The 25,532-nt window shown below is 45.0% G+C and overlaps 2 protein-coding genes across 11 annotated transcripts in view; one reads left to right on the top strand and one right to left on the bottom strand.

Annotated features, from left to right (window-relative positions):
- Positions 1–5,850, top strand: part of B3GALNT1 (beta-1,3-N-acetylgalactosaminyltransferase 1 (Globoside blood group)) — a 29,161-nt gene extending 23,311 nt beyond the window's left edge. For all 5 annotated transcript variants that reach the window (XM_084769049.1, XM_084769050.1, XM_084769053.1 and 2 more), the window contains exons 2-3: positions 1,145–1,210; positions 3,765–5,850. In XM_084769049.1, the coding sequence (XP_084625175.1) occupies positions 3,799–4,794 (996 nt within the window). In that variant the 5' untranslated portion in view covers positions 1,145–1,210; positions 3,765–3,798 and the 3' untranslated portion in view covers positions 4,795–5,850. The remainder of the gene's footprint in view (positions 1–1,144; positions 1,211–3,764) is intronic.
- A 10,748-nt stretch (positions 5,851–16,598) lies between these two features.
- Positions 16,599–25,532, bottom strand: part of PPM1L (protein phosphatase, Mg2+/Mn2+ dependent 1L) — a 261,143-nt gene continuing 252,209 nt past the window's right edge. For all 6 annotated transcript variants that reach the window (XM_084769048.1, XM_084769043.1, XM_084769045.1 and 3 more), the window contains exon 4: positions 16,599–25,041. In XM_084769048.1, the coding sequence (XP_084625174.1) occupies positions 24,695–25,041 (347 nt within the window). In that variant the 3' untranslated portion in view covers positions 16,599–24,694. The remainder of the gene's footprint in view (positions 25,042–25,532) is intronic.

Here is a 25,532-nt window from a genome sequence, read left to right as displayed (position 1 = left end):
TCATAGCACTTAGAAACATACAGGGGCAGCCTTGAAGACCACAGTGGCAGTACCTACTTGTCACCCTAGGACTCAGGCCAGGTGCTGTGGGGTTGGATTTATAAACATGTTTCAGGCTTTGCTCCTTACGATATAATGTCCTGCACCAACAGTAATAAGGGTTTCAAGTGGTGAGGTGTTGAGCAGGAGGAACAGGGATGAGAAATAGAGAAAATATTAAAAAAAAAAAGAAAAGAAAAGCAATATCTGGGACCAGGAGGTCTTGCATAAGCTGATGACTTGTTTCAAATAAGATCTTTTTCTTTTTGTCTTTTTTTACCCCCCAGAGCTGAGGACCAAACCCAGGGTACCACTGAGCTAAATCCCCAACCCCTCTTTTTGTCTTTCAAGACAAGGCTTCTCTATGCATCCCTGGCTATCCTGGAACTTGCTTTGTAGATCAGGCTAGCCTCAAACTCAGAGACCCATGTGCCTGTACATCAGTAGTGCTGGGATTAAAGGCATGCATCACCACACCTAGCCCAAGCAAGTTTATTAAGAAGGACAGCTTCTTATAGACACTATTTGAAAAAATGGCCAAGGCAAGCAGAGAGCCAAGTTAGACAGTGTTGGCAAAGAGAACGTGGACTACCTCTGACAGCTGCCCAGGGGGAAGAGTTGGTTCCCAGAAGCTGCAACCTTGACTCCTTGGAGGCTCTGGCTTCAGCCCTCTCAGCCTTGTCAATTGTGCTCCTGGACAAGGGCACAGAACTAAAGTTCCCTTTGTCCTTTCACCAGGACCTCTGAGCAAGTCTTGGGTGGGTCTGGCTCCCCACACTGGTGCTTACTTTTGTGATGTAGCTTTACGATTGTTACGTTCTGGTGTGCTTTTCTTGAACTCTGGCCTTCACACACTTACATACCATACACACATGCTCACATCCACACATGCATGGACACACAAAACACAGTGGCTATAAAGAGATCTTTCAAATAGAAATTTTGTTAGCAACAACATTTTCTTTGTCTCTCTTCAGTGCTGCTCACTTAAAACACAGGACATGAATGGTTAACTGTGGGCTATAGTCCTAGTTGGTTGATTGGCATTTTCCTGGTACATACTTTACTGTTTCTTAATTTTTAAACACTTTGTGCTTTGTTTTAGGTGTGAGCCTTGTATGTAGCATATGGCAGAAATTGAGGCCAAGCCGTGAGAGCCCCTGAGGTTAAGGTGAGTGGTTGCCCATGCTGATGTGCATTTACACTCACAGCAGCTGTCTTCTGTGGTGTCTGTGTGCCACACGTTTTCTCTGCTTTCCTTCCATCTTTCCATTAATAGGTGGCTTGTTTTGCTTGCTTGTTTTTTTCTGTCATTCAACTCAGAAGGTATATGGTCCATATTTATTTTTTATTATTGTTACTGAAGGTGTGTGTATGTGTGTGTGTGTGTGTGTGTGTGTGTGTGTGTGTGTGTGTGTGTGTATTTCTTTAAAATTTATTTTATTTAGTAGTTTTATCTTAGGTGCATAAGGTCCACATGTGCACCTGAAGTAGACACCAGATGCTCTGAAACTGGAGTTACAACTGACTATGAGCCTTGGGGATGGGAGGAACCAAACCTGGGTCCTCTACAAAAGCAGTGCGTGCTTTTAACCCCTGGCCATTTCTCCCACCCTAGTTTATATATATACTTATGCATTTTTAAAGAAGAATACTATGTTTACCCTTATTTCTACTGACAAAGTATGTAGAGTTTTTAATTTATAATGATTTTGAAGGCAGTGTGTGTGTGTGTGTGTGTGTGTGTGTGTGTGTGTGTGTGTGTCCACACATGCAAGTGTGTGGAGACTAGAGGTCAACATCAGGACTTTCCCTCAATTTTTCTCCACATTTTTTGGACAGGCTCTCTCACCGAACCTAGAGATCACCAATTTGATTAGACTGGGTAGCTGCAAGCTCCAGGGACCTGCTTGTCTTTACTTAGCCACCCCCCCCCCCAGTGGGTTACAGACATGTGCCACCATGCCTGGCATGGCAAACATTACTGGGTCATCTCCCCAGCTCACCACCCTGTCATTTTTACCTGGTATTTTAATTTTACTTTGCCTATTCATACTTGCTTATGTAAGTCTATGGGGGGTTAGTATATATGGGCGTGAAGATCAGACATTAGGTGTCTTTCTCAGTCATTTTCTACTTTATTTTCTTACCCAGATATTTTGCTTCATTTTGATTTTGTAGAGCTGAACTTAGGGCCTTGGATGCTCAGCCAGCAATCTACCACTGACTTACAGCATGACCTTTCACCGCACTCTCTCGCTGAATCGGGAGCTCGCTTATAGGCTAGCGACAGGATGATAGGGCTGTTACTGAAGACCCTGCTCTCATGTGTGTGGCTCCTGTGCTTGCATGACAAGCTCCTGACCAACTCAGCCATCATCAGAGCAGTGGCTCTCAACCTTCCTTTGTATTTCACATGACTCCTCTAAAATCCACGTATGGAATAGATACAATAAACCCCATGTCTCTCAGCAAGCTGATGGTGAGCGTTTGCTGTCAGCACTGCCGACTGTGTGCTGTGTGTGTATACAAATGAGCTTCTTAAAGCATTCCCTGGGTTGAAATGAGATATATTAAAATAATAGAGAATGTTAGCTGGTAGAAATGTCAGGAATTATATATGGTCACACGTCTGGGGGAAAGCTAGGACAGGGTAACACTCAGGCTCTCAAACTCCAGCACAGAGTCACCTCCGCTTGGTGGAACTTGGCACCATACAGGCACAAATCCAGCTTTTGGAAGCCAGAAGCAATACATGTATAATTCAAGGATACAGAGGGGAAGACAGCGATCTCCCAGCAGCCCCAAGGCAAGGCTTGGTGGAACAATCCTCGCGGATACCTGGCTGTGCATATGTGCACATAGAATTCTAGGCGTTTATCATTCCGTCTTTCCAAAGGAAGTGTCCATCACATATCTTGCTCTTTATTTTAGTAAGTGACATGAAGGAATTGTGGGAAACAAAATTTCAAGAAATGAGTGAAGATAGCCTCCTGATGATGGAGCCACAATTTCACTTAAAAGGTTCCTAACAATAGATGTTTAAAGCAGATTTTTCTGTGTTATAAAGGACCCAGACAGTTTTTTGATTAATTTTTTTTAAGGCTAAATACGTGGCAGTGGTGTTGCTTGAGTTGGACACCGTTTAGAAATCCTCTTAGAAAAATGAAAAAAGACAAGTGAGACCTGCTTGCTTATTGCAGCATAGTAGCTAAGCTGTGGAATCAGTTGGGGTCGAGTGGATAAAAACAATGTGGTAATCTACAAGACGGAGTCTTAGCCAGCTGCGAAAGGTTCGAACCCTGGCCTTTGAATCAGCATAAATGGAGAAAAAATGAGCCAAGCACAGAGAGACAGAAATCTCATGTTCTTGTTTTTGGAATACTTTTAGCTTCCATCTTTCTTTTTACTTTAAACTTTGAGACAGGGTCTCTCTAAGTCACCTAGGCTGGCCTTGAACTTTTGGCCTTCTGGCCTCATCTTCCCAAGAACTGGGATTGCGATTATTTGTGTAGAATGAGAGGTGTTGCTTAAATTGACTCCAGGGTCTATTTTAACATGGGTGGTGATATGCACCTCTGGGTGGTGCTTCATTTATATGTGTGGTCAGGCAGTCTGCTCTTGCTCCGGAGCTTGCTTTTCCCCTTCATTCTTTTTGACTAATGACATCAGCTGAAGTGTGTCAGGGCCCTGGACACTCACCTGGCCTTTGCTTGATCTTGTAGGACCTGTGCCTTCCATACTTGTCAGCTGCTGTGGATGGCCCTGGCTGTCTCGACTGCCCTTCCCAATAGGATGTCACTGAGATCCCTCAAATGGAGCCTCCTGCTGCTGTCTGTGCTGAGCTTCCTGGTGATGTGGTACCTCAGCCTTCCGCACTACACTGCGACCGAGCGCGTCAACTGGATGTACTTCTATGAGTATGAGCCAATTTACAGGCAGGACTTCCGTTTCACGCTCCGGGAACATTCGAACTGCTCTCATCAGAACCCATTCCTGGTCATCCTTGTGACCTCGCGCCCCTCAGATGTGAAAGCCAGACAAGCCATTAGAGTTACCTGGGGTGAAAAAAAGTCCTGGTGGGGATATGAGGTTCTTACGTTTTTCTTATTAGGCCAGCAGGCTGAAAGGGAAGACAAAATGTTAGCCTTGTCCTTAGAGGATGAACACCTTCTCTATGGCGACATTATACGGCAAGATTTTTTAGACACATATAATAACTTGACCTTGAAAACCATTATGGCTTTCAGGTGGGTAATTGAATTTTGCCCTAATGCCAAGTATGTCATGAAAACAGACACGGATGTTTTCATCAACACTGGCAATTTAGTCAAGTATCTTTTAAACTTAAACCACTCAGAGAAGTTTTTCACGGGGTATCCTCTAATTGATAACTATTCCTATAGAGGATTTTTCCAGAAAAACCATATTTCATACCAGGAGTACCCTTTCAAGGTGTTCCCTCCCTACTGTAGTGGGCTGGGCTACATTATGTCCAGCGACCTGGTGCCCAGGATCTATGAAATGATGGGTCACGTGAAACCCATCAAGTTCGAAGACGTTTACGTCGGCATCTGTTTGAACTTGTTAAAAGTGGACATTCATATTCCAGAAGACACAAATCTTTTCTTTCTGTATAGAATACACTTGGATGTGTGTCAGCTCCGACGTGTGATCGCAGCCCATGGCTTCTCTTCCAAGGAGATCATTACGTTTTGGCAGGTTATGCTGAGGAACACCACGTGCCATTATTAAGCGGGTGCTTCAGACATCTAGAGAAGGAAGGTTGCTTTGTGGAAAGGGTCAGGGTTAGAGCGGTGGGAAGGTCTGGAAGCTCAGTGTGCTGCCTGGCCTATGGAGCATGCGCAGACTGGAGCTCCAGGGCCTGAGATCGCTAGTGATTTGTCTTCACAAAATTTAACTAGGATCCTTGAAAGGTGAGAGAGGAGTTAAACATAAAGCAAATGAAGGGTTTTGCTAATAAAATCAAAGGAACAAGCAGTCTGGATGACTCAGTCTATAGGTTAGAATTTCTTAAGATTTCCCTGAAAGAAAAGCTAACTAGTCCCCAGCATCAGCACAGTGTGGGGTTGTACTTATTAGACAGTCTAGTCACATAAAGGTTCAGTGTGCATCTTAGGCAGTTAATATATGTGTGTGTGTGTGTGTGTGTGTGTGTGTGTGTGTGTGTGTGTGTGTGTATGTATATATATACACACACACATACACACACACATATCTTGTAAAAAGCTTTACTGAAGTTATTCTGAAGAAAATTTCATTTGTATTGTTTTCAATCAGTGGTATTTCAGAGTTGTCAAATATTAATGTTATTTCAATTTTCTAAGTGTTTAAGGGATATGGTGGTTTCAGTATTACCTAGTGAATCCCCTTTCACATTAGAGATTTGTTTTATTTTCTCCCCTGATCAGTTTAACTTTGAAAGTCGCATGAATGTGACATCATAGGTTATTACTGACAGTTATCTGTTGAACATTGTTGCATATTTTACTGTGGACATATAGAGAATTAAAGCAAGAAAATTCAAGTTTTGTATAGTTTTTTACTATGTAGTCAGTGTTTCTAGATGTCACTTCATCTGTCTCAGTTTTCTCCACAGAACTTGGGAGTAAGACAGAATTCCAGGCAGTGCATTCCCTAAAGGTCCCAAAGGCTAAGATGGTGTTAGAGTACAGTGTTGCAGTATTTAAGTTGGAAAGGGAAGATCCAAGTTGCATTGTTAACCCACCCATTGTGTGTTTTCTACTGAGTAATCAATTTGTGAATAAAGACTTTTAAAGGAGAAAACAAGTCACTTGTGTTGTTATTGGCTCACCACGGAGTCAGGAGTCTTACACAGAGTCTGCAGCCTGCTGTGCTTTCCCAGTGCAGACTTCACAGCACTTCCTTGCAGGCCTGTGGCTGAGGGAGGAGTGAGGGTCCCTTGTCCCCAGGCCCCAGGGGTTGTGCAGGTGATGCCTTTCTTAGTAGCTATCTGGTAGTAAGAGCTCAAACCTTCCTCAGAAAATGCAACCTTAAGAGCCTCAGTCAGCTCCTGTGATAGGTAATTTATCATCTGCCTATAATGAGCATGTGACTATCTCCCAGGAGTCATCAGTCTGTGTCCTGTATCCCACATGGAGGTAGGGGTTTTTTGTTTGTTTGTTTGTTTTAATAAATGTATTTGATCAGTTTTAGAGAAGTTTAGGATGTTAATAAATTTATTTATTTATTATTAACATACACAGTGCTCTGCCTGCATGTACACCCATAGGCCAGAAGAGGACACCAGATCTCACTATAGATGGTTCTGAACCACCATGTGGTTGCTAGGAATTGAACTCAGAACCTCTGGAACAACAGCTAGTGCTCTTAACCTCTGAGCCAACTCTCCAGCCCAAAAGAACTTTTTTTTGTTTTTTGTTTTTTTTTGGAAACAGGTTTTTTTCTGTGTAGCCTTGGCTATTTTGGATTCACTCTGCAGACCAGGCTGGCCTTGAACTCACAGAGATCTGCCTGCCTCTTCCTCCCTGAGTGCTGGGATTACAGCCACAGTGCCCAACTTAGAGAGAACTTTTAAAATAAAATAATTGATTCTGCAATCTACACTTCAGAAAGGCCACACCCAGAGTTGAGGTGATTGTTTCTTCCAAACTAAAGATTTTTCCCCCTAGTGATCTATAAAATGATTATGAAAAATGGCCAAACTATTAAACATATTTTAGCTGCATGCTTCATAACCTTAAGCCCTTTGGGTGATAAAGATTAGTCAGTTATATTATTAAAACCGCACCCTCTGCGATGCTGAGATGGCTCTGAGGTCATAAAGGGACTTGCCATTGAGCCTGATGACCTGAAGTTGATCCCTCGAACCCACAGGATGGAGAAGAGAGCAGACTCCCACAAGTTGTCCTCGGACCTTCACACGTGTTCCACGGCACACACATTCACTCTCACCCTCTTAGTACATAGATAAATGTTCAAAAAAAAAAAAAAACCAAAAAAACAACACACACACACACACACACACACACACACACACACACACACACACACACACACCCAATCTCCATCTGGTTACCTAAACCAACAGCTTTTAAAACTTCGGCCATAGCAAAGTTCAGTACCAGAACCTGCGCTTTGGCTGAGCCTCCGCAATCTGGAGCAGCTCCACCGCTCATGTGTTTATATATGTGGCTGCCTTTCTGACTCCCTTATCTACCAGCACCCCGTTTGTGCCCCCTAGCACACTGGCAGGTCTCGGACATGTAATTGAAGACCACTGTGTGCTCTTTAAGCTGCATTGATTGCCAGCAGTTGCCGAGTATCCTGTGCCAAATGTCTTTTCATACCAGGGCACAGGTTCAGGGTCAGTGCCCATCTGAAACACACCATTCTTACAGGGAGAAGACAAAAAAAAAATTTTTTTTTCACTGATGGAAATTATAAGTGTGGCACAATGAAGAAACCAAGATCAAGGCAGCTCCATGGGGGGGGGCAGGGTGGAGGAGGAGAAAGGGAGGCAAAAACAGGAAAGAGACAAAGACAGAGGGAGGGAGGGAGGGAGAGGTGGAGAGAGAGAGAGAGAGAGAGAGAGAGAGAGAGAGAGAGAGAGAGAGAGAGAGAGAGAGAGAGAGAGAGAGAGAATATAGAGCCATCTGGGCAAGTCTGCCATGGCTACCTCCTAGGGCAGAGAGAAGATCAGAGACAAAAGGCAGGGCGAGGCAATTGCCAGGGCTGTAAGAGCAGAGAAGACAGCAAAAGTGGTAGGAGAGCGCTGCCGGTTGGAAAAGGGTTATGTTTCAGAGAATAGGTTAGCTGGGACAGCCTGGGAACTACCATGGGCCTCTGACATGTTGAGGGGCTTGTTTGAGCTCACAGAGAACTAGATGCCCTTTGTGGAGGCAGGACCCCACTTTGCAAGGTTTCTGAGGAACGCTGAGTGTTTGTGGGTCAGGGTGCAGCCTGTGCTGAGGCCAAATTGCAATCTTGGGACTTGGGACTTGGCAGAAACACGACGCATAGATAGCCACTAGCCCAAACCAATCCCAAGCAAAGCCCAGTGTCAGGAGGGCAAAGAAGTGTATTCCTGTCACCCAGATGAGTTGTGAGCCACGCTCTGGCTGCAGAAATGTATTGTTCTCCCATATGGAAATGAGCGGCTAGGTACAGTATTGTAATCTGCCGTACCTACTATGTAAAAAGGAGACGGAGCTCAGGGGCCTTGGGTTCTAGTCTGGGTTGGATGGTAAATGTCTCCAAAGGCCCACATGCTAAAGCCTGTGGTGGAGCTTCTGGGAGGTGGGGCTGAATGGGAAGAAAAACCCTTAGCAGTTACACCTCTGAGGGAGATGCTGAGACTGCAGCCCTTTCCTTCTCTCTCTCCACTTTGTGGTAACCACGAGGGAAGCGGTTTTCCTTCCCCGTGTGCTTCTGCTGTGAGCCAAAAACGAGCCCTTCCTTGTTGACCTCTGATCCTCTTAGGCATTTGGGGATAGCGGTGGAAGACTGGGTAACACAGGGTCTGAGGCTAGCCCAGCTAGAGCAGTTTTGTGGCTCCCTTGAGCTGGTACTTTGGGCTACTGCTCATCCACTGAGACATCTGCCGTTGTTCACATCCCTTAGCCGTGGCCCCACCCCTAAGTGGCACTGCCATTGTTGTGTTCTACTTCCCGGACGCGGAGCAGCCAGAGAACAGCCATTGCAATGGGGGCACGCTGTGGCTTGAGGTGGAGGGAAGAAGCCCTTCTTCTCGAAGCCTCTCCAATAGGCTCTGACTGCAGAGGGAAGGGCAGGAAGAGAGCCAGCTTTAACTGGGGAGAAGGATGGATGCCTTAACATCACCAGCCCGTGCTAGCGCCTGCCAGTTTCTTATAGCCTTTGTACCATTTCGTCCACCAGGACTTAGTTTCTCAAACTTGTAATCCTCCTGTCTCACCCAGCCTCCTGAATGCTAAGGTTACAGGCTTATGCCATTATGGCTTGTAACTGCCATTATGTTAAAGCTCCTTGGGATCTGAGGGGAGCTAAAGATCAGTTCTCGTCTGTCACTTTTTCCTACTCCATCAGCTGCCTGGTTATCCCCCATGTGGTTAACGTGGGACCAGATCTTCAAGGAGTTCTTCAAAGTACATGGCACATGCCAACATTTATAGAAAGCGGCAAGGTTTTCTTACGATCCTAATAATAGCAACTTAAGGTGTATGCAGAGAAGTCAGAGCTGTGTTGCTCAGACAGCTCCAAATTCTTGATCCTCTCTCAGGTATATAACCTAAAAGCCACCCCCCCCCCTTGGGTGCAGAAGACCCCAGGGTTCAGCCTGCCTCTCCACTGTTGTCTTCTCTGCTGTGGTCCTGGAAGCCTGTAGTAGGGTCGCTCCTCACAGACGCTGCTATTAAAGTGAAAACATCTCTCTTAAGTATATAAGAGGCTCACTTTCTCTACCATATGCAAACATGAATAACCATGGCCAAGAATATGGGTTCTGGTTACCATGAGTGATGTGCTTTGCCATGGAAGAGATTGTACGAACTTTTCTTTTATGGCTCCAGGACAACGAAGGTCACAAGACATTAGGTAGACAGGCTGTAGCAGAGAGGAGGGAAGCCTAAGGTGGTAAATCTAGTCAGTGGCAATGCTGACATCAACCTCAAAGCCACACACTTTTAAGCCTCGCATATTCTAAGTTACTTGTCTGGCAGCCTTGTGTTCAGGCCTGGTGGAGGGGACCCTTACTATAAGTATGTAAGGCGTGCTTTCCTCTCCAAGGGGGTGCTGTAGCAAGGATGAGTGGAAGATGTAAAGAGATAAGTCAAAGCTTGTTTTCCACGCGGCTGAGCAGAGTAAAGGCAGCTGCTTTGTGGCCAGGGAGCCCTGGGGGTTTACACAAGGAAGATGGAGCCAGCCTGAGTGAATAGCCGAAGAGGGCTTTTAGAGCAGTTTTAAGGTCACATACAAGCTGGGCATAGTGGCACATGCCTTTAATCCCAGCACTCGGCAGGCAGAGGCAGGTGGGTCTCTGTGAGTTCGAGGCCAGCCTGGTTTTAAGTGAGTCCAGGACAGGCAGGACTACAAGAGAAACCCTGTCTTGAACCCCACCCCACCCACAGAATAAGTTAAGTTCGCATACAAATTGTATGTGCCCTCCTCTGACCCTGAGCATCTCTAGTAAGTTTTGATCTTCTTGGGGACACCCATGGATCATAATTCTGTCCTACAGCCTTTACCCTTTATGGTGTCACCCTTGTTTCTGTAATCATGGCACTAGAAATCCCAACTAAGGCACTGGAATTTTTCATTCTGTTCTGTGAGTTGCTATCCCGTGCTGTCTTGATTACTTTGGCTTTTTAGTAAATCCTGGAGTCAAGCAATACACATCCTCTAATGCTGCTCTGTGTTTGAAGTTTTGTGTTGTTTTCCCACTTGTATTGGTACAGAACCCAAGGCCTTGCACATCCGAGCACTGAGCCTTCGACTATGCACTCTACCTTCCTGCCCTACAGAATTGCTTTGCCTGCCTCAGCCCATTGTGGCTGGAATCAGCTTGTCGATTCCCGTGAGAGTCTCCCAAGGCTTTACAACAGTTTTTTGGAGATGTCTTGATAAGTAACACAACTTATACTAGATTCATTACTCTCCCATCACAGCCTCTGAATCGTTGGGGTTGCAGGTGCATGCTGCTTTGCCTGGCCTCCTTCCATGGCGTTCGCATTAAGTGCAAAACCCATGGAAAAATAATTTCAAAGCAATATATTTCCAGTTTATGAATGTGGTCATCTATTCAGATTTCCTTTCTTTCTTTTTCTTTCTTTCTTTCTTTCTTTCTTTCTTTTTTTCTGAGATAAGGTTTCTCTGTGCAGCCTTGGCTGTCCTGGACTCACCTTATAGACCAGGCTAGCCTCGAACTCACAGAAATCTGCCTGCCTCCTAAGTGCTGGGATTAAAGGTGTGTGCCACCACTGCCTGGGTTTCAGATTTTCTTTAAAAATCTTTCAGCAATATTCTAAAGTTTTTGATGTGACTGTTTTATACAGTTTTTATTTCATTAGAATTATTCCTAGGCATCTTACCTTTTCCATGTTTTTGTAACATTTTTAATGTTACAAAGGGTACTTTTGAAAGGACATGCACTATTATACAGTAAGGAACTTGGGCAGTTTTATATATCAGTGCAACCGTGATATGATGCAAACCCCAGTCTGGTCCATCCCCACCATCCCACAGATCCCAAATGCTTTCCCCCAGGTCCCAGCAGAGCCTCATCCCTCTGAAGAGTACTACTTGCCAATCTCCATCCTGTTTAAGACTTCGTGTCAATGACTTTAGCTGTCGACTCCTGTATCCCTGACCTACTATAATTTATTTGAGATTAATCCAGTTTGTAAAGTCTGAAGTTGATTCTCAGGGCTGGAGGGTTGCCTCGGTGTTTGAGGGCCTTCTGCTTTTCCAGACAACAGGGATTTTGTTTTCAGCACTCTTGTCAGGCAGCTTAGAACTCCACTCCAGGGAATGTTATACCCATTCTGACCTCTGGGGGCACCCACATGTGCACTACACACACACACACACACACACACACACACACACACACACACACACACACACACAAATTTATTCTTTTAGTTGACAAATTATCTGTTTAGACTGTTCATGACTTGGGGCTGTCATGAATAAGACTGTTATGAAGATCTTTGTTAATGCTGTTTTCTTGACTCATGTTTTCACTTTCCTAATGTAAATACATGTGGTAGACATAGCTTTATTCTAAATGTCAAATAGTACCAAGTGAGTTCTTGCATTTTTTATGGTTTATGATTCTTGTGTCTAGTCTATCTTTACCCACCCCAACATAAGGACTTTTCTTCTGCTTGGTCAGAGGCTCTCCATTTGGGTCTAGGACCCATCTCAAGTTTAGTTTTTTTATTTTATTGAAACAAAGCCTTTCTGTGTAGCTCCTTCTGGCTTTGAACTCAAGATCCTCGTTCCTCATACTCCCGTGTGCTTTCCCTGGCAAACAGAAACCCGCTTTACGAGGTTTCTGAGGAATGCTGAGTGTGTATGGGTCCTCTGGGTCCAGGCTAAGCTGAGGCCAGACTGCCATCTTGGGGAGTTGGAACCTGACAGTGGACATGATTTTTATTGAGGCTGAGAAAGTATTTGAAAATCACTTTCTTCATACAGGTACCCAGTGGTCCAAAGAACATTTTAAAAAGATGACTTTCCTTGTTGGGGGGTGTTGAGTAGCACAAAACTAATTGTCAGTACAACTGCACAGAGTGTACAAAGAATACAAATGCCGATTTGCATTCGACACATTCTACCCAGGCCTGTCTTCATTAGTGTTTCCTTCCCTTCCCTTTCCTCTTGGTACGTCCCTTCTAACATTGCCATTATGTTAGTTGGCTGCTCTGAGGCAGAGGTTGTCAACCTTGACATTACTTGCATGTTGGTGAGACGATTGTGTTCTTTCCTTGTGTTGTGCTATCTTGTGGCTTTCTGTATTCTCAGATTCTAGATTTTCAAGTCTTTTCTTTATAGGATTTGGAAAATGAATGAGCATTACTTCTGACAATCGTATAACGTGTCTCTGAATTTCTGGTGCCCCACACATCTCTAAGGTTCTGCTAATTTTCCTTCAGTCTTTTCCTCGGCTTTTCTTCAGACTGGGTACTTTGTACCGTTGATGTTCACTGTCAGGTTCCAACCCCTCAAGATTGCCATCTGGGCTCATCTGTGCCTGGACCATGATTCTATAAACCCACTCCTGGACCATGACCCTATAAACACTCAGCATTGCTGAGAAACCTTGTACAGTGGGTTCCTGTTTACCAGGAAAAGCCATTACTTTATCAGCTCTCACAGCCCTCCAACTTCCACAAAGGGCATCTAGTTCTCTGTGAGCTCAAACAAGGCCCCAACATGTCAGAGGCCCTGGTAGTTCCCAGGCTGCCCCTGCTAACCTGCTCTCCTCCCCTGGAAATGACTTCTTACAGCTGACAGGACTCCCACCAATTCTTTTTCCCTATCTTCTCTGTCCCCATAGCCCTGGAAATTGCCAGTCTGCTTCTTGGCTAGCACTTTCTCTCTGCTCCCCTCTGTCCCTGAGAAGTAGCCATGGTAGACTCCCCCAGATGGCTCTGGCTATTCTCACCCCTCTCTCTGATCTACAATAAAACCCTCCCGTTGCCATGGAGAGCCTTTGACGATGGTGTCTTTACTGTGCCCCTCACTTATATTCATGGCTGCCACGTTTCTCATTTCTTGGATCTGATAAACACAGTAAGTACATTTTACATTTCAGTTATTCACCTTTACATTTATTTTGATTTATATCCCGATATTTTAATTTTGTTTGTTTGAGGGGAAGGTGTCTCTCTTTGTAACCCTCGCTGTCCTGGACCTTGTTATGTAGACCAGGCTGGCTTCAAACTCATAGATATACCTGCTCTGCCTCCTAAGTGCTGGGATTAAAGGTATATGTCACCACAGACCAGCTTACAGTGTAGTGGAAGTTTGGTGTTTTTTTTTTTTTTAACAACTCAGTTATATTATGTAAATATGTTTTATTTAATGCCAGGTATGGGGTATAGGGCTGATTCAGATTGTCCACAGCAGCAAACTATTTGCTTCATGCGTGCTCTGATGAGAGGTGCTCTTTGCCAGCTGCGAATAGTTAATTCTGAGGATTCTGGAGAGGGGATAAATGTTAGAGCCCAGGGATGGAGGGTGGAGGGGGGCGTGGCTCAGAGAAAGAAAGAAGAAGGCTGCCTTTCCTGGCTGTTGCTGTTGGATTTGCTGGATATGCTGATGACAGATTGGACTTGCCCCAAGGAACCCAGTGGCCCTAAGCCAGCAGGAAGTAGCTAAAGAGAACCAAGTCCCTTCTTCCCACTAACCTTCTTTCTCTCCTAACTGGTGTTGGAGAAGGGAGAGATATAAGAAACCCCAATAAAATAAAATAGATTAAAATAATTGTGCCTGCATTACAGGGTTTTACTTTCTTAATGCTCCAGCTCTGTGCTGATACTCTCTTTGTTTTCTCATTAGGACCATAGTTACTTTCAACCTTCTGAACACATTTGCAGCTGTTCTAGGGTCTTCAGGGTGCACCTTGTGGGCGGCGAGGGATTGGTTGCTATTGACAACTGTTTTTCTTGACTATCAGTCACATTTTCATGTTTCTTTACATGTGATAATTTGTTGATGGAACGTGGTCTTGAGCTATGGGAGTGATGTTATGAACACACAACTGCCCTGGACTGTTTTCTCCCTCTGAATAGTTCTGAGTCTACAGTTCTAGGCAGTAGCTCGGTCACTTGCTGACTGACTATCTTGAGCTAGGGAGGTTTTGTTTTGTTTTGTTTTTGAGGTAGGGGAGTGTTTTAAGGGTTACTTAAGACACTCAGTGAAAGCCTAAGAGATTTCCCACGCTCCTCAGAATTGTTGGGGTCAACTTACCAATTTTGTCTTTTGTAGCTCTTATCAGCAGCTAGTCTAAAGCTCATGTAGACTGAGTTTGTTAGAGGCCTGAGCCTAGAGTGTGGTCGGTGTTTCTAAGGCACAGAATCTAGAGGTTGGCAATGTTTAGTTAGGTCTCCCCACTTTATGTGGCCAGAGTTGGTAACTCATAGCTCAAGCTCTGTATTTCTCTTCTGCTCTCACCTCTGTAGCAGCCACTTAGTTGTCTGTTTTCCCCCAGCCCCAACCCTATGCAGCAAAGGCCTCAGCTGAAGACTTCTGAGGGACCAACCTATGCACAAACTTTTGAACCTCTCCTGTATTTCTGCAGATCCCAATCTCTGCTCGCCCCGTCCACATGTCTTTCATTGCATTCTCTCCACTTGGACTCCAGCCTGTGGCCCTGCACTGTGATGGGCATGGGACAACTTGAGAGTCCTTCCTTCCTCCCAGGACTGCTGCCTCAGACTTCCTGAGAACAGTTTCCCAGTGTATTTTGACCAGTTTAGAGCTCTCCTTTAGCAGGCAACGAGTAAGTCCAGCAGAGTCAAAGAAGCCTTTGAAATGTATTCTAACCCAAGTGACAAAGATTCATATTTTTCATTTGTTAGAAAAGTTCTACCTAGAGAAAGAGGTAGGCCAGAATTTAGGAATGCAGTTTCTTTCTCTTTTTTTTTGTTTTTGTTTTTCAAGACAGGGTTTCTCTGTAGCCTTGGCTGCTCAGGAACTCACTCTGTAGACCAGGCTGGCCTCGAACTCACTGAGACCCACCTGCCTCTGCCTCCCGAGTGCTGGGATCAAAGGCGTGTGCTGCTTTTTGCCATTCCTGTGCCTGGCAGGAATAGTTTCTATTGTGTAATATCTATTATTCATACTGAGAAGATTTTGCTAGGTGCTGATTTGCCTTGAATTTATGAGTCTTCATAAATTTCTTGAGTAGGATTACAAGTATGAACTAATATGTTTGGTTTATGTTTTTAGTGAAAGGAAGGAAAACAATCAAAGGCTACATTTTTATGCTTTATATATGCAATTGGTTATACTTAATTCTAAATTCAGCAATTCTGTGGTTGAGATTTATTTAGATGCCAGGTTCTGTTCATGTTTGAGCATTTAACTTTCAGAATATTTAAAAAACAGCGTAGTATATACACGTACACACACAATCTCTGTTTCATTGTTCCCAAACTCCACAGTGTTCCTGTGCATCTTGGGAAAAATCTGTGTGCATGGGTATTAGTTCTGTAATAATTCCAGGTTACGTCATGCCACGTTGTCTAACCTACATGTCTGTAATTCCTCTAACCTTATTGTCTAATATTTATTTATATATTCATCCATTCATTCACTTTACATCTCAGATGTAGCCCCCTCCCTGCTCCTCTCCTGGTCCCACCCTCCCTCCCTCTTTCCCCTCCCCCTCCCCTTTTCAGAAAAGGGGATGCCTGCGACCCACCTGAGCGCATCAAGTCGCATCAGAACAAGAGCATCCTCTTCCCCTGTGGCCTGGTGAGGCATCCCCACTAGGGGGAAGTGATGGCAAAGCAGGCAACAGAGTCCATGTCAGCGACAGCCCCCACTCCCCTTCATTAGTGGACCCACGTGAAGCCTGAGCCACCCACCAGCTCCATCTACGTAGGGGCCTTGGTCCAGTCACTGCATGGCCCGTGGTGGACTGTGCTTCAGTTTCCGTAAGGCCCCCTGGGCCCTGGTTAGTTGGCATTCTTGGTCTTCCTGTGGAGTTCCTGTCCTCTCCTTTTTATCTTTCCCACATCTCATTATGCTCTGCCCAGTGTTTGGCTGTTTCGATCCTATGCTGGGTGCACCCTCTGTGTTAGGAATAAGCATTTATGTTACATACATTTGTATGCATTTACAAACGTGTGTGTGTGTGTGTCTTTTTTTTTTTTTAAATCAGTGCCTCACTCACTCCTGATCCAAACTGCCACCTGCTCCTCCCTCTTGCTTCTACTATGTTTAGGTGTCCTCCACCCATGACTTTCTGCCATCTCACTACACCCAAGCCATCAAAACTCAAAACCACGTTATCTTCCGAACAGACATTACAATAGAAAATGAGCTTTGTTCAAGGAAAAGAATAGTAGGAGCAACCAGTTTAATAGCTTTAATGTGTTTACTTTTCCTCTTTTAGCTGTTCATTTTGTATACAACATGGAATTAGTCATTGCATGAGTTCAGCAGTCTCTACAGTGCCAACTATACCTGCACATCAAAGGGACCAAATGACACGCCATGCATCTCAGGTGGCTGCCCTGTCACCTGCTCAGAGCTCTACCCAAACCCACTGCAGCCTTGTTTCTCATGTCTCTTAGAGACAAGTATAGACAGTAGAAATGAAAAGCTCTAAGTAGCTCCCAGTGCACCAAGGTTTCCGCAAGGGTTTGACATACAGATGGGCTTGGGGGACTGACGTCAGAAAGCCTGGTTGACCTGGCTGTTATGCCACGTCAACTGGTGGGGTCATCGTTATACATAATGTCAAGGGTTTTTAAATATGGCTGACACATTATGGATCATGGTATCTTCTGATAAACAACCCCTTCTGATGTTTAAAGTAGGATGGCAATGCTGCCAATGCAAAGACTTTCATGATGTCCAATGGATATAAAGAGCAACTTATACAAGCCAGCACTTCCAGTGCCAGCGCAGGACAAGCTCAGAACCGCTGAGCTATGGTAGCACTCACAGGAAACGCCACTCAGCGTGAGAGCTCCCTCCCTTCCCTTTCTCTGTCTCCTTTATTAAAAAGTGGGCCCCACCTATGGCCTGAATCATATCAGATATTGGTGATGTTTCTTTTGCAAGTGCTCATGATTAAAAACAAAATCCTCAAAAGCTGACTTCATATTACTGTGAGATGCTGTTTCTTGTCAGTCAGCTCTGACTAGGCAAAGGACTGTAACTCAATGAGGGTTTAAAAAGCCTAAGGAAGAAGAAAGAGCTAGTGGAAGTTAAAAGTGATTGCTTCTTTGGTTAAAAAATGTCTGATTTAGTTTTTGGTGTTTTTTTTTTTTTTAACTTCATACAGAAAATAGATTTTGCTATTCTTGTTCAAAGTACAAAACATAAATCATATGTTTAGAAGTTGGAATGTCAGATGCTATGAGACCATTTTTGCTGTTGTTGTTAAAAAATCTCACATTTAATGTTTGTTTGCATTTGAAGTTAAGTAATTATACTCCTGAAATACGCTAGTTTTCCAATGCTACCCACACTGTCAGGAAGGCCGATGATAAACACTCTCAGTCCTGGTTCTCTTTCGGGGCATGAGATCATTACAATTGATAGTCTCCTGGGAACAAAAATAGGAAAAACAAAAACAAAAACAAAAACCACATGGCACAGGTTCCTTCCGGCCCTCTCTCTGGAGGACGGGCAGCCTGGTTTCCACACTGCTGAGGCTGTGCACACCCACTGTCCCCTGAGGACTGCTTCCGCCACATTCTCTCATCACCTTCTGTGAGAAGGCAGTGCAGATGCTAAATGTGACGTCATGCATTATCACAGTACTTCTACTTCAGACAATCCATAGTCAATAAGATGTTCACGTAGAAACAGAGGTAAGACAAATGGTCTAGGGACCTGGGGAGGGACAGTGCCCAAGACAACTGGACAGTAAACATGTAAAAGTTATCAGACTTTAGCCAACTATGGGTTCCACGGTCCCTCCATTGGGGCAGTCCTGCCCCCCAACCCCCATCCTGGTCCCTAAATGCTCTACATCTTAACGTTGCACTCCTCCCTCAGGGAGGACACAGGCAAGATGGCCCCAATCTCTTTGACAAAGCCACCATTTTAAAACAGCATAGTAAGCGCTAAGAACGTAGGAGCTCTGCCACCACTCTGAAATGAAGGTGTGGCTTTCCCCAGCTTTATGTCTTAATATAAAAGGATCCAGATGAAGAATGCACAGAGACTACAGGATAGAGCCTGGGCACCTGCATGAAAGTATTATATTTTTGCCTGATGCCAGAGTTTAGGATCGCCCCACATGACGGAATTCTTTGCGTTGTTCTAAGCAGTCCCTATCTGTCCTTACACAGGTTGAGGCAAACTTAAAATTTACAGAGGACATCAGACATCATCCTCCCACGTTAAAGATGTCTAATATATGAGTTCTATCAGGTTAATTAAACATTATGAGAGCACTATGACTTTGTATTACATGAGGAACGTTAAATTACCCCACAGTTTATTTCTGTGAAAGTGCCTGTTGTCACCCAGGTAGTCACTGTTTTCCCTGTTGACAGCTGACGTCTGGAAATTTGCCAGCATGTTCTAACCATCTCATCTCGCTCAGCATCTTTTTAAAAAGTATAAAAAGGGCCATTGCTTTGAAAATGCAACCATCCTGAGAAAAACCACATCCAGGGTTTGGACAGGAATATAGAATAAGATGGTGGTGACGTGCTTAGGGCAGCTCTGGCTGAGACCACACCCACCAAATTCCATTGGGGGAAAGGGGGAATTAGGACCCTATTTACAACCTTCACTGTTGAAAAATGAGGCTTCCTTTCCAAAGTGTCAGTTAATGTCTTTAAGAATGGCATCTCCTGCCTCTACCATGCTTTGTACAGGAGTGAGAACTTACTATGGAAAGCTGTGCGTGCTCAGGATCTGGAAACCCACACTTGAGACAAGCCACTTTCAGTTCCCTGCAGTTACCCCAACCACTCTATTCCTGGACCACGGCTTTTCCCTTTGCTTCTGCATGAACACATTTTAAGTCATGAATGGACTGATTAAATGGTCTGGAAGGATGCAAGCTGTCCCATTCAGCATCTGAATCGTCTGGAATGTTCTGTCAATGTATGGCTTATACAGCTCCTCATGGGCACTGTGAGGATCAGGTAGATTTTCCTGCGGTCCCCAAGCTGCCACCAGAACCATTAAATAATCTGCTTGTGCAAAGAAGAAGGATTCTGGTTCTTGGAGGTTTTCAAACTGCATTTAGATGTGGCAGATGTACTAGATTTTGTGGTTAAACAAGACTTCTAGAATAAATGAAAATATGCCTGTAAATATGATCTAACTTTGCTTCAAGTTTGATTTTTGGTGAAATTCTGAACAGCAAAAAAAAAAAAAAAAAAATGCCTAGGATGATTTGTCAAAATGAATAGTATATGCTCTTCTCAGTGACCTTAACTCAGATTGTATGTATGATATATAGTTATTACCAAATGTATAATATGATTATAACACTTGGCTTAACAGTACACAGCTTAGCAGTGGTAAACCGAACAAATAACAGACAATGCACTGGCATTACTAAGAATCTACAAGTTTATGTACTAGGAAACATTTAGAAACATGTACCTATAGCCAAGCATGGTGGTGCACACCTATAATCCCAGCACTCAGGAGGCAGAGGCAGAGGCAGAGGCAGAGGCAGGCAGATCTCTGTAAGCTCAAGGCCAGCCAGGTCCACAAAGTGAGTACAGGACAGCCAAGGTTACATAGAGAAACCCTATCTAGAAAAAACCAACCAACCAAACAAACAAACAAAACAACAACAAAAAAAAAAAAAAGGAAAAAAGAAACATATACCTATGGACCCCACTGTACCAACTGTCCTGCCCTTTGTGTTCTATAGCCTAGCTTAAGGGATGCTATTTTTAGCTTTAGTTTTATTTTGTATTATATAGGTTGTATATCCCCCAAAATATTGGGTGGAATTTTAAATTAGTGACTTTACCCCAGAGTCAATCTATGTTTTGCCCATTGTTTTGGGTTACCTGACACAACTTCCCAAGAAAACTGACTTGGCAGAGAATAAAGGTAGAGAAATGTGACCAAGCCTTGTAAGCTGTCAGACTTGACCATCTCTATGAAAAACAGAGTGACATAGGGTATGAATTTCAGAACATATAAGCTCTAGATTGCAAATGATTTCAGAGTCTGGCAGGAACAGAGGAAAGATAATAAATGTGTGTTAATATTAACAGGTGACATCCCTATGTACATTAAAAAACAGTTAAAATGTCAAAAGCGAATTAAAATCAAGTATGTACTTTTCCTGTTCCCATCATTTTCTTTTTGTTATGTTTTCACCTGTCAATGTTAAGACAAAAATATTTTGGTTTCATCTGGAAAGCAAAGCTACCTGCAGAGCAACAATAGAAGGCTGTGGCGGCACTGCTGAGCACTGCCCAGGGTGGCAGAGCCTGAACTTCTTACTCATGGGAAAGGAGGGAGACCATAGCTACAGTGTCAAGCGTGGCTGCTGGGCCTCTGCTGTGATGGCTGACTGCTGGCCATATGAAATCACTGCATGTCAGTACTGCTTCTACGCCAAGCCAGCCTTGTAGGTGAAAGGCTCAGAGCTTCTGACTTACAACCTGTACCGTCAGTCATTCCAAAGTGGGAATCAGGCATCCACTGAAAGGCTACTCTTGAGTTTTCTGTGAACAAGTTAATCTGGAAAAGAAGAAGCAGCTCACAGACCCTGTTTTAGGATTCTGTGTGTTTTCTTCTCTCCCACGTGATGCTTGGTTATGAATTTATTTTGCACTATGAAGTATGGTTCCTCAACTCCTCTAGCAATGAAAGCATGTGTTTGGGAAAACATCATGAGACTGTATGGTCCCTTGTGTTGAGGGTCACTAGATTCCTCTGTTCCTGCCATATGCACCCAAGTAGCCCAAAAGCCTAAAGGAAAATGAGTTAACCAGAGGCAGGTCAGATGGCCCCAGCCTAGGTAAAAATGACGTAACCAGAGGCAGGTCACAGGTCACACAGTTCACAGTTCACAGCCCCCACATGGTGTCTGAGTGCAGTCTTTTCCAGAGCTGCGTCAGGAGTGCCAGTGTACCAGACTAAGGGCAATGTTGGATGACTATTCCAGGAAGATGTGTGTAATACTGTGTGAAAGGAGGAGAAACATCTCTGAAATCAGGAAGAAGAGGATGAGGCGAAGAAACAAACAAGCAGGAAAATCAGAGTGTACCTGGCAAGGGAAAACGAGGTCCCTCCTTTTGTGAAGCCTTCACGCATCTCCAGATACCCCAGCCTACAGTGGGGCTAGTTCCCCGGAGCCACTTGAGAGAGGGTTAAAATAGCGATTCGAGCACTCCTGTGCAACCGCTGCACTTGTGCAAGATGTCCAGATCACTACACTTACGTGACGGAAGGCGTGCTTAAGTTAGAGAGCCTGTGCAAGCTCTAGACTAGAACTTTCTCTTGGCCATGTTCCTGACCTATACCAGATTCAAGAGGCCAGTCCCTTCAGTTCACAGCAAGGAAGAGAACGCAACACTGGCCACCAGGAATGAGTACATACAGTCGTGGGCTAGAACGGTGATCCAGATGGACTCGGGCAAGGTGGTCACATGAAAAAAATACAGGGCTTGGGAACTAGCTTTGGATTGTTCTAGGTCAGCGTAGTTTATGATTACATAACTGCAGATGCAGTGACTTCTTAAAAATCCCCTTCCCTGATCCCCACCCCATCCCGCCTGAAGAGTACAAACTGCCAGGGGAGCAGCAGCAGCAGGGAAGTGGTTCATGGGGGCCTAGGACTGGTGACAGCTTTACTTCTAAAACACTGTAAAACCCTCCCGAAATTTGGCACTGTGGGGACTATTGGCAATAAGAACTCAGACTAGGTAGGGAGTCTGGGCAGCCTTGGGGACGATCCCAAAGCTTTGGCAGTGCTGTTTATGAACGTTTTCCACGTGCTCGGTCAAATCCATTTCTCTTGCAGCTAGATTCAGCCTCCTTGAGCTGCCAGCGAAGGGGGGTGGCCAGTGGGCCCGGCCACAACTCACTGCAGACTCCCCACGGGTCAGGAAGGGAGCATTCCTGGAGGACAAGGGGAAGGTAAAGGGCTTTCTATGTAACTACTCAACAAACTGCTACCATTTTGCCTAGAATTTCTATCTTTAAAAAAAGCCTACAAGCCATGGGGCAGGGGAAGAGGCAAGAACGGAGTATGATATACACACACACATATATACAATACTTATATATATGTGCATATATATGTATGTATATATATTCTATTTGGTTATAGTTAGAAATAAGTTACTTCTCCAAAGCAAAATTTACAAGTTATCTATAAACCTCCGTCAGAAGGTCTTGTCACGAGTGCAGTCAGTTTGCTCAAGGACTACCCACTGACTAATTTGGCAGCTTTCCTTTTTTTCTTTTCCACAATATTTTTTTTATAATAAAAACATTTCTCAAATGTCCCCCTCTTGTTATACACTTTTGCATTAAGCAAGTACAAAAACAAGAGAAGTTGACCGTGTGGGCTGTGAAATCTGGACTTTTGTTAGAAGAAGGGCTGTGCAGACTCTAGGACAAGAACATCCCAGAACAACAGGCTCATCGCCATCACTGACTGGACCGTCTCCTTCATTTCCCTTCCAACTGACCCATAACACACATGGGTGTGTCCGTGCCTGTCCACAGGCAGTGCTTCAGTCTAACATGAGAGAATGTATGTTTGTATTACAACATTCTGAAAAGCAGTAACTAAGACCCTAATTTCAACGCTGAAAACACAGGATACAAAAGTAAACACATTTCCTGGGAAACCATTATTAATTCTTGATGCAGCCAAACAAAAGCAAGTTCCTAAAAAAAAAAAAAAAAGTCAAGCAAAGACAGTTTGTAGTCCTAAAGAGTCCAAGTTAATCTTTCGTTCTCCAAACTAGGATTCCAGCAAGGTGCACAGCTGCAGGACAGAGGGCTTGGCCAGGGGGTAGGGATGGCTAATGAGCAGGCCTTGAGAGATCATGCTGACAAATTCCCGCTCGAAGAGATCAAAACAAGGTAAGCTCTGAGTGTGGATGTACAGTGAAAATCCTGTCTGTTTGGGGCTGCTTCAGTCAATAAAGAAGGATAACATGATGTGTTCTATAAATTAACTTGCAAAGAACAGAGACTGGGAAAACTCCTCCATAACTTTGGTGTTAGGAAGGGGAGGGCAGCAATTCAGGGCCCCAGATAACTGTGCTGCTTATCTCTGAGGGGCCTTGCTTGATTTCCCAGCCAGACTGCTATTCTCCCTGCCAGCTACAGCAAACAGCTCACATTTGCGTGGGGGAAGGCTACTGGATACAGACAGAGATTTGTAACCAAAGATGAAAGGCCTTTCTCAGGCTGGGACGCATGCCCCAGTTGTTTGCCACCAAATACCAACATATGGTGGCCAGGAACAGCTTGTGGGGGATGCTAGGCTGCTGTTTCTCCCAACACTGTTTGAAAGGAGGGCTGTGCAGAAGCCAGCAGCTGGTAAGAGCTGGTGACCCCTGGCCTCCGGCTTCCCTCTACAACGCAGACAGCAGCTCTCTAAGAAGCACGGAGAATCATTCCAGCCTTACTCCTCACTGAAGATGGAAGGTCACCCTGCACCGCGATGTGCTTTCCACCCCCCTCTCAGACCCTTTCTGTGGGTTCTTGGGAAGGTGGGACCAAAACTCATGTCTCATAGGGAGTCAGCGGCTGCCTTGGACGCACTGTAAGGCGTGAGCAAATGCTAAGGTTGCACTCCACGAGGACAGACATAGGGCTGGTTAACTGTGCCCTGACTCTGTTAAATTAACGACATAAGGGGAACAGGTGAGGTCTGGTATGCAGGAAGCTGCCACTGACTTCCCGTCCCGCAGTCTCGAAGAAGCTGGCAACAAATAATTAAAAAGTGTCGCCAGTCTCCTTCCAGGCTGCTGGACTAGTGAAGACACAAGCTCGGAACGGGAAAGCATTTCTGAGGAAAGCGCCTCTAGGCAGAGGGACGGCACAGCCACCACAGCATCATGGTGATGCACTGGTGATGCCTGCGGTGACTGGCCTGCCCTGCCCACAAGAGCAAGAGGACACCCACGAAAGAGATGATGAAAAGAACACTAAGGAGAATACATGGCCTATCTTCCTTTTTGCCTCATATGTGGGATCTATGTCTACCTATGTATGCATTTCAAACACTGAGAGAAGGGCGGGGAGTGGGGTGGAGGCAGGGGTGGGGTGGGGTGGGGACACAAACTCTTGCAGCCTCTCAATGAGGTCAGTCAGGAAAGACCCTCTGCTCGACACTCAGAAGGGATTCAAGGCCGTCAGGGAAGGGGGTGCTGTGTTGGGACGCATGACCCTAATTATAATCCCCACACCTTTTACTACAAGAAGAGAACAGTGTGTTGAGAGTCCTCCAGGTGGGACAGCTGAGGCCCTGCGCTGCTCATTGCTCTTCCGTCTTGCTGCTACTCCTGAACTTCACCACCATGACCGTGATGTTGTCGGGGCAGCCTCTGTAAAAGGACTGCAGGACGATGCTTTTGGCCCCAAAGTGCGGTTCATCCAAGCGCTCCTTGATGAATCGAACCGCCTCTTCGTTGCTGAAAGCATCCCACAGGCCGTCTGACGCCAAGATCATGAACTCAGGCTGCAGCTTGTCCAGGTCAAAGGTCAAGATGTCAGGGTCTGGGATGACCACATTGAGGTTTTTCAGTGGATAATCCCCCAGGGATCGAGACATGGCTAGGATTCCCTGGACCCTCCAGGAGCCATTGAAACTGATGAAGCCACCTGGAAAGACAAAGTGATCGAGCCTGTTAGCACGCCCAGTGGATATCTCTCACACTTGGTACAGTCTGGCTGTGTGGGTACCACAAGCCGGCCTGCTCCGTGTGAGGCGAGCCATAGGTACTCCTCCTTCATCTTTGTCACTGCGAAGGCCAGTGGCATCCTGCTGCAGAGCCTGGGGTAGAACTTCATGCTCTCTCTCATCCTTGGCATTGCTAATGCTTGCAGGATTATAATTCAGGGCAGAGAAAGGGTGAGCACAGAGCATCGGTTTTAGCAACACACCGTGGCAGCGCAGTGGTTGACAGCATGTAGCTGCAGCACGCGCAGTGGAGGAGAGCCGTGAAGAGATGCTGAAAAGCAAAGTGGACAAGCAGGGAGACATCTCTGAAATCATCACTTAGTGAAGTCACTTTAATGTATTGATGGGTATCTCAGGCAGAACTGGGATGAAGGAAAACCACATTTTAAAGGCATATTTAATGACCTTGGAT

The sequence above is a fragment of the Acomys minous genome, assembly GCF_964271855.1.
Source record: "Acomys minous genome assembly, chromosome: 19".
NCBI classification, from domain to species: domain Eukaryota; kingdom Metazoa; phylum Chordata; class Mammalia; order Rodentia; family Muridae; genus Acomys; species Acomys minous.
This window is presented reverse-complemented; position numbering and strand designations above follow the sequence as displayed.